The sequence below is a fragment of the Solanum stenotomum genome, chromosome 12 (assembly GCF_019186545.1).
Source record: "Solanum stenotomum isolate F172 chromosome 12, ASM1918654v1, whole genome shotgun sequence".
NCBI lineage: Eukaryota > Viridiplantae > Streptophyta > Magnoliopsida > Solanales > Solanaceae > Solanum > Solanum stenotomum.
This window is the reverse complement of record NC_064293.1, coordinates 15,198,776-15,208,235: the sequence shown is the minus strand read 5'-3', so window position 1 is coordinate 15,208,235 and position 9,460 is coordinate 15,198,776. Positions and strand designations below refer to the sequence as shown.

Below are 9,460 nucleotides of genomic sequence, written 5' to 3'. Positions count from 1 at the left end.
GATAATGGTCAAAGAAAATTTACTTGTTATGACATGAATTTTGAACACTATGCACTCATGAATTTTGTGATGCTTGTGAATTGGATAGATTTGTCATCTAAATATACGAAAACACAACAAGTGTTTCTTCTTCTGAAAATCTTCAATAAGCTTAGTCAAACACCTTCTAACATCTATAACAAAGTCTTAATGTTATCAAGATATTAATTCAAAGATTTTAACAAAAAAAGGCTACTCTATCCACTTTCATCTCTACGTGTCGTTGTCACTCACACTATCAATTACCACCATCTAGGTATTCACCATCCACGACCACTACTAACATCAATCATCAACACCAACCATTATTATCACAACTATAACTATTAGCCGCTGCAATATATCACCAAACCATTGTTATTATTAAGGGTTGTTTATTGGACGGATCAGACGATAATTACATTTAACAGTTTGATTTATCGAATAACAGATATCGACTTTTAAATATACTAATCCACTAACCAACCAATAAGCTATTGGTTGGTTTGGTATCGAATTAGTAATTAACGGACGATTATCGAGCAGTGTATTGGCTCAATCATTTCATGCTCCCTTCTTCACTTTCACTCACCAATATATTGATCTCCAATCAAACAAAACAATTTTGTTTTACCTCTACTTCAGCTGGTAATTTTGTAAATGTAAGTCATAGTGAAAAATATATGAAAGTCTAAATTTTGAGGTTGCATGCACATAAACATTTATTTAATAAATATAGTTACGGTGAAAATGTAATTATGATAATCCTAAATGGGTAAGTCAATTTTACAGTTGACTTATTGATGGCGGTTCGATTTTGAACAACCTAGTTATTATTTATAATACCATCATCCAACTACCATTATTAGTTGACACCACCATCAACCACCACTATTAACTACTATCACTCACCATCATCACTAACTACTACCAACAACCCTATCACCGTCAATCAACAAGCACAACCACCACCATTAATCATTACCACAATGAATAATTATATTTTATTTAAAGTTTATATTTATTAATTTTCTACAACAAAAAAACTTTATTTTGTTCAAATATTGAGAAAACAAACTATCTAAATTAATTAGTTTTCAAATCACAATATTTTAATATATGTCATATGTGCATTCAAATTCAGATATCATATGAGCCTTACAAGAGCTTTTGGCTTACACAAATTTACATTTCAGCAGGCACTGCCTGTTATTCTTAGCTGTAGTCATACCTTCCACAAATGAAATCAGTATTCTTATAAACGATAGAAATACATTCATTCCCATGGAGTACAGATGTGACAGACAATTTAACAAAATTTGTTATCCAAAACAATGATTAACCAAATTGGATTACAACAAATTCAATACAATTAAATGTATAAACAAACTCATTTTTCTGCAGCTCGTGTTTGCCTTTCCAGTTGTACCTGTCATCTTCCAGATCCAGCTCCGGATCCATGGTTGCTTGCACCACGTGGAGAAGGATAACTTCTCGGCGACTGCTTGTATCGATGAGATGAAGACTCGGTTTTGCTTTTGGAAGGTTTGGATTTCTCCTTTATGGATTCAACTTGTTCCAACACTTCCACTACTTCTTTCATAGAAGGTCTCTTCTTAGGTTCTCCTTCTAGGCATTTTATAGTAAGCTGAGCAGTAAGTGTTGCTGCCTTTGAACTATATTGGCCCTCCATTCGGGCGTCCATAATGGACTTCAGCTTCCTTTTGTTAGAAAGCATCGGTTTCATCCAGTCCACCAAATTATGCTGTCCGCCAGGTCGTTTTGTGTCAAGTGCTCGTAAGCCTGTTAAAAGCTCAAGCAAGACGACACCAAATCCATATACATCACTTTTTACATACAGATGACCTGTTGACATAACAAGAATCCTTGGATTAACACATTATACTGCAAATGTTTCTGGGATCTAGTTTTTTCTTTCAAGGTAGTCTTGCTTACTCTGCACACTGGCAAATCAGATGTACATCTATAATTGCAATTTAATGCATATAGCATATTGTGATCAAATTATTACTGGTGGTTCAATAGAGGTGCATGTATATTTAGGTACTTAAATCCGAGCCAATGCAGGAGAGCGTGAAAAATGTTATACATAGATCACATATGAAAGCATTGATACTACAATGAAATTTTAAGAAGAAATAGTGAAGTTCTAGTTTCTGCAAGTTATATTTGTTCACACAGCGAGCCTCTTTGAATTGAAAGTTGAGACAAATCTATCAAACAAGCGAATGCAATTACTTAACTAATTCATGAAGCACTACGGTTATTTTCTTATTGAAAACCAAGCAACCTCGAGTCAAAGAGCTAAGCCTTCAAGTCACTTGCGATTCTCACCCATTAAAGTCCCCAGAATATGGAATCACTTTTGAGATAAAATGGCTGGAATTATGCTCATAATTTGATATGTAGATCTTAAAAAGTAATGGGACAAGGGCTCGAAAATAGTGCTCACCTGTTGCAATGTATTCAGGAGCAGCATAACCATATGTGCCCATGACACGAGTAGTCACATGTGAGTTCCCAGCTGAAGGCCCAACTTTAGCTAAGCCAAAATCTGATAGTTTTGCATGGTAACTCTACAAACAGAAAAGTAGAAGACTTTCAAAATTTGTCCCCTATGCAGATGTACATAAAAGTTGGAAAGGAGGAAAATCCATTGAAGAAAAAACATAGTTATACTCCTTATACTTTCATTTAATTCTCCATCGGAAAAGAAAAAACAATATGAGATCAGATAGGGATTTTGATGATATTAAACAGAACAAAACGTTCAAGTTCAGTATTACTACTCATATTATCGCATAATATACAAACTCACAGCCTCTTTGAGAAATATTGGGGAACCATATGGAAGGGGAAATCCTCCCAAAGCCAAAATATAATAGATGATTAATTTCAGGAATCCAGCTGATTCTAGGACTTGCTCATGTTTCAATTGTGTGAAAGCTGAAGGGAATAAAAGAAAGAGAAAACATAAGGAACATGCACTAAATATACGCTATAGTAAAATTCCATACCCTTCAATCAATCACATGCCCGTACTCCAAACAGAAAAAATGAAAACAAACAACGGCAGTCAAACAACCACTGACCCAAATTACCCAGCTACTAACAAGATGTATCAAGTGCATTGGATATGCAACAAGTATATGTCAAACCAATGGCATATGCAGGATATTATTTTATTTTTGATAATCAAGAAATTCCCGAGGAACAGTGCCACATGGTTCGAAGCTTGATGGGTACCCCTCTACCCTTCACTCAAATACTGAGTATACCGAGCTTTTGTCTAGTATGAGGTTCGAACGCATGACGTGCGCCTAACACACACCTTGCTCTATGCTCTAAGCACTAGGCCAAAACCCTAGGGGGAATGGCATATGCATGATTTTACCCAGAGATATCAGTTAGTAACTATTCGGTTTGTGAGTGGGTTTAGGTCTGGGATTGTAGCATTTTAAGACTTCACTTTGTGTACCATAATTGATAATTATTTTGCAAACTTTACAAGTAGCACCGAGCCGCCGACCTACTGTACGTATACATATTGTTTTCTAGAAAAAAAAATTGTTTATACACACATATAAGAAAGAATTCTGCAAGACGGTGTCAGATTACACCCATTACTAAAGGGTGTCTCCGCCACTGGTCCAACCAATGTAGTAGCTGACTCTTGAATCTAGCGTTTGTTTGTCCTTATTCTCTTATTGTTATAATATTTTAGAATACTGGCCTACCAAATGAATCACAAGTCAAAAGATCATACCCCATCTAGTAGAATATTGGAGGCCTTGAAATCTCTGTAAATGATCTGCTTTTCTGAAGAATGTAGAAAAGCTAAACCCCGTGCCGCTCCTATGGCAATTTTGAGCCGCAACTCCCAAGAAAGTGGTTCAATAGCTGTGCTCCCTGCATAGCAACATCACAGAGATCAGTGCATCATATCATTATTAACCTTGTTTCGGTTGAAACTCTAGTACAGAACATCTTACTTCTGAAAAGATGGTTCTCCAAGCTTCCCTTTGGCATGAATTCATATACAAGTAACAGTTCCTTGTCTTCCCAACAATATCCCAGCAATTTAACAAGGTTTGGGTGTGAAAGCCTTCCTAAGAAGTTCACTTCTGCCTGCAGTTAATTGAACGATTAGGAGTTTTAGCTAAAGCATCTAACTATAGTCTATATATGACAAATAATATAAAGTTTAAAAGTGAACTAGCAATACAGAAGTTAGTTGATAAACAAAACAAGAATATTGAAAAGTTCAAGTACACACTCCTGATAGCTAAATAAGGAAATAAGAAACCTAAATAACTAAACAGTACGACTCTCTCTAAAAGAGAAAGGTACACCCATCCCAACTTCAGGAATGGCAGTGACAGCTGACACAATTGATGTTAGAAACAGCTTAATTTAGTCTGAAGTTAGTAACAAGTCCTCATAGGAATAATACTTGTCGACCACGTACACTTGTGTAGTATAGATCTCAACAATAATACATATGGAAACCCTTGATCTTTTTTTGAATCATATCTCAAATATGGGTCAATTTTGTAAAACAGTTCATTTTATTCCTGAGTTGGCTGGATTTTGGATATTCAGAGGCTGTATTCTTCTTCCTCCACTCAACAAACTACCTATCTGATATGAAATTTGCTAAGGCTGACACCACAATTTTGGAGAGGCCTTTAATATAAATCGGCAGATAGCTCTTATACTATTCATGTCTCTGCACACTACAATTACCTGAAGACATCAATTAAATATTGGGCCACTATACAGTTGCAAAAAATCTGTTCAGCAACAAGTTAACTTGAAGTTACTAGAAATTATTTCAACAACAAAAACGAAAGTAGTATTATAACAGGACGCAGATGAGTACTCATTGCTCAAAGTGTGTGATTAGGAGTAAGATAGGAAGTTTGACGCATTATATGATATTGTTAACTCAAAACTAACAAGATGAGAAATTATTTCACACAATCTGTGTATAGCTATGCAAACTACAAAAGTTTAGCTCATACTTTTTATCTGTATCGTTGGGATGTAAATGGAGAAATATGGACTCAAATCAAACCAACAGAGGACTTTACATTCAGCAAGTAATTGTGTATAATCAGTACACAATGTGAACTAGCAAGATCAATGTCTGTTTCCAGCTTGAAAACATGCAAATTACGGAACTAAAATCTCTCAATAACTAACTATAGATTGAATTACTTATAAAGATGTCTCAATACACACATTTTTCCACTTTAGTAGTTTATTCGTTCAACTTCATCAAAGAGTTCATCCATGTAAGAGGAAATCCTAGTTTGTTACAGAGACACTGTCTAACCATTGACTAGCCTGTCTACCAACAGATTTTACTTGACTAAAGAACATAAACTGCAAATGTTTCATACATAATAGTTAACCAAAAACTGGATACCCAAATTATTCAGCATATTTAACAACCAACGCCACATAATTGTCCTCGAATGATCAGCAACAAGGTAGCATATGTTCTTTCCATTCATGGGCATTTTCCTAAGATGTGTCATGAAAGATCTTTCTCCAACAAAAAAGGTCAAACTATTGCCTTCTTCCACAAAGGATGGTCCAACATTGTGCAAAGAATAAATGCCAACAATTGTATAAAGAATTGTCATACCTGCCACTCTTCAAATCCCTGCATGCTCTCTGAGTTCAACTTCTTGATAGCAACAACCATACCAGTTCCAACTTTAGTTGGAGTAAGCGTCTTCTCATCAACCCATCCTTTAAATACGGTCCCAAAACCTCCCACCCCCAAAACCGTGTCAGACTTGAAATTTCTTGTGGCAGCCTTCAGATCAGAGAAACTGTATGTCTTCAAATTTGGAGTAGGCAATATTTCTCCATTCAAACATGAATCCTCACTTGCAGCCACTGAAAAACGGCTACGCCCAGTACTACTGCCAGTCGAAAATCCAACACCACTACTGTAGTTCTTTGATGTATCTGCACAAAAAATACTCATTTAATAAATCCCAAAAATCTAGTCTTTTTACTCCCAATTAAGCTAAAAGCTATGAATCTGAAAAGGGGCTTTACCAAAAACTATAAACAACCTACAAATTGCCAAGAAAATGAAACAGGAGCCATTTGGGTCCTTTAGTAAAGACTCAACAAAGAGAGAAAATTAGCATCTTTTGCACAAGATGACATGCAGAAAATCAAGAAAAAGTCAAAATCTTCCCCATAAATAGCAAAAGGAAGAACCCATTTGGGAATTTGAACAAAATCATTTTCCTAAAAAGAATAGACTTTTTAACCTACAGAGAAAACAAGTAAAACGTGAGTATGTACCTGGGGTGGAAGGTCTAGTTGATGTGTTGCTTTTAGTACTAGGATTAGTGTCAAGAATCTCCGATCCAAAACAATTCCCCATCAATTTTTACGTTTTCTTCTTATTCTCAGCTCAATACTACTAAACTGATAGTTATCATCATTCAAAAGGAGAAATCTTGATTTTTATGAAGAGAATAGCAAAGTTGTAACTTTTGACAAAACGGTGGAATTTAGAGTAAAGCTAATAATATTGTTGTTGATACGCCAAATTTTCAAGGATTTTGCAGTGTGGTTTCCTGGTTTAGCTGATATTTGAAGTTTTGTGATCGTGGCAATGGCAATCACCAATCTCAAAGACAAGTCAACCGCCGAGTCATCATTAAATTAATTATGCCCAATTTTGCCGTTTACATTAACCATTTTTTCTTCTTACTATTTCTTTTACATGACAAAGAAAATTGAGTCGAAGTCGTCATCCTTGTTGGAATACATACACAGAAAATGAACTTTGTTTATATTACTAATAAATAAATGGTGTAAAAGAGTAAATCGTATTAGATAAGCTTAGTATGACGAGTTCAATAAATGATTTTAAATTTGACACTTTCGTTGTGAAAGTCTAAGTCAAGTGAACACAACTCAACTATAAAAAGAATTTTTGTTTATTCGTTTTTCTTGGAGAAAAGTATTGAAAATATCTATGAAATTATTAGTTTTTCTCTGAATCATTGACAATCTTAAAAACACCTCCTCTACTTGATTAATTAAACTTAGATATATCTCTGATTCGTCACATTACATAGCAAGTAATTTCAAATATTTGTAGGAGCATAAAGCTTTTTACAAAAAGTCGAAAGAAATATTAAAAATACCTCTAAATTTGATAAGAATTTAGGGGTACTGTATTTCACTCATATTGTAAAATTGAAGGGGTATTTAAGTCCTATAAAGAGACTTGCTTGGTATGTTATTTCACGAGTATAAATTTATATTACATGGTCGGCCACTTGAAGGCCACCTTTTTTTTTGGTTAAAAAATGGCTGTGAATAAAGTATTACTCTTACTATATTGATATCGATATCTCAAAATAAAAGTTAAGTAATATGTTGAATATTATTATTAGTATGATATTTTATTAAAAAAAAATTGTGTGAGTTTGATTAGAAGCAAACAATATCTTATTATGTTACTAGTACTTTTGGACTATTTTAGCTCATGATCAGTAATGAATGATAAGTTATGTGAAAGTTAGTTTAAAGGAGAGATTATAGGACATGTGTAAATAGAATTTCGTACTGATAGCCATAAAAATAAAGTTGAGAGGGCTTGATCTAAAGTAGATAATATCACGCCATTTTAAAAGGAATATTGCAAAAAAAAAAAAATACCATAAGGGGTGATTTTGTATTTTCGTCCTTGCTTGCTAAAATCTTGGGGAAAAAATATATTTTAACAAAATTTCTTTTGTTTATCATACATAAGCTCTAATGGTAATGTGCACAATACACATAAGTTGATTTTGTTTATAAGGTCGAAATTTGAGATTAACTTATAGAGGTTAAAGATAGTGCAATTTATTGTCTATTATGTATGACATTTCAGTCGTATTAAGTTACTTTACTTGTAAATTAATGGCATAATACATAAATATACCCTTTAACTTTGCCTCATTTTATATTTATGTCCTTCAACTTTAAGTGTACATAAATAGACATTTAAACTTGTATAAAATTGAACAAATAGACACACATGTCCTATGTGGCATCCTACATGACAATTTGCATCCTACGTGGTATCCTATGTGTATTGTGCCACATAGGACTAATGTGTCTATTTGTGCACACCCAAAATTTGAGGGTTTAAATGTAAAATGAGATCAAGTTAAAGGGCATATATATGTATTATGCCTAAATTAATCATGATCAAAGCCAATTATTCTTTTCTTACACTAATTTAGCAACTCAAATTTTAAATTAAAAAAGTGCAAAATATTATTTTGTGAATTATAAGAATGACGAGGACAAAGTTGTAAAAAATTGTATACTTCAAACATTTTTAATCGATACATGATTTGTGTAAAATGAATATTCATCAAATCTTACTATTTTGCACTTTTTTAACTTGTGGCTAATTTAATACGATATGTAGAATGAATATTATCAAATCTTACTCATCTATCATGATTTGTGTTCAATTGAGCAACACATCCAATTCTGACTATAAGTAAGATCTTGTGATCAATTAAACACACACTATTTTTTATTTATTGAAATATTCCAAAATTATATTATATAGGGAAAACTAATTTATGCCCACAATTTATATTTGATTGACAACAAAAATTTTGTCTAGCAAATTTTCTTAAGCAAAAGTTATTTTATCAGAAATTTTATCAAGCAATGCCAAAAATTCAAGATCATCCTGTATGATGATCATTCCTATAGTTCTCTTTATTTTAGGAGGAATTTTTTGTTGTTTGAGCCAAGCACTTCGATTGTTCAACTTTTTCATTTGTCTATTCACGTTCACTTTTTAACAATAAAGTTTAAACTTTATCTAAATATTATGATTGATATTCTTTAGTAATCAAAATATTACCCAATTTGATAACATTATTATTAATTAATCTTATATTTTTCTTTTTAAAAAATGACTCATTTTCTTAAAAGATATATATAGCTTCATAATCTGAGTGGTATTTTACCTCAATACTCCTAATAATGTATGGAATAATCATCGGAAAAGGGTCAAAAATATCCTTAAACTATCCAAAATAGCTCATATTTACCTTAAACTATATTTCGGCTCAAAATTACCCTTTCCGTCAAATTATTGGGTCAAAAGTGTCCTTCTTATTAACGGAAGTTGTTAAATGCCATGTGGATGCCACATTGCATGCCAATAGGGTTCCACTGCCACATAGATTAAAAGGAAAGGGATCAAAAATACCCTTAAACTATCCGAAATAGCTCATATTTACCCTACTATATTTCGGCTCAAAACTACCCTTTCCGTCAAACTATTGGGTCAAAAGTGCCCTTCTTAGTAACGGAAGTTGTAAATGCCATGTGGATGCCACATTGCACGCCAATAGGGTTCCACTACCAC

The 9,460-nt window shown here is 33.4% G+C and overlaps 1 protein-coding gene across 1 annotated transcript; it reads right to left on the bottom strand.

The window, feature by feature from the left end:
- Positions 1 to 1,270: 1,270 nt before the first annotated feature.
- Positions 1,271 to 6,621, bottom strand: LOC125849323 (probable serine/threonine-protein kinase PIX13). Its single transcript, XM_049529391.1, has 6 exons — positions 6,370 to 6,621; positions 5,693 to 6,021; positions 4,032 to 4,167; positions 3,806 to 3,948; positions 2,492 to 2,615; positions 1,271 to 1,884 (listed from the first exon to the last, which is right to left on the bottom strand). The coding sequence occupies exons 1-6, from the start codon at positions 6,449 to 6,451 to the stop codon at positions 1,451 to 1,453; spliced, it is 1,248 nt and encodes a 415-aa protein (XP_049385348.1). The 5' UTR covers positions 6,452 to 6,621; the 3' UTR covers positions 1,271 to 1,450.
- Positions 6,622 to 9,460: the final 2,839 nt, after the last annotated feature.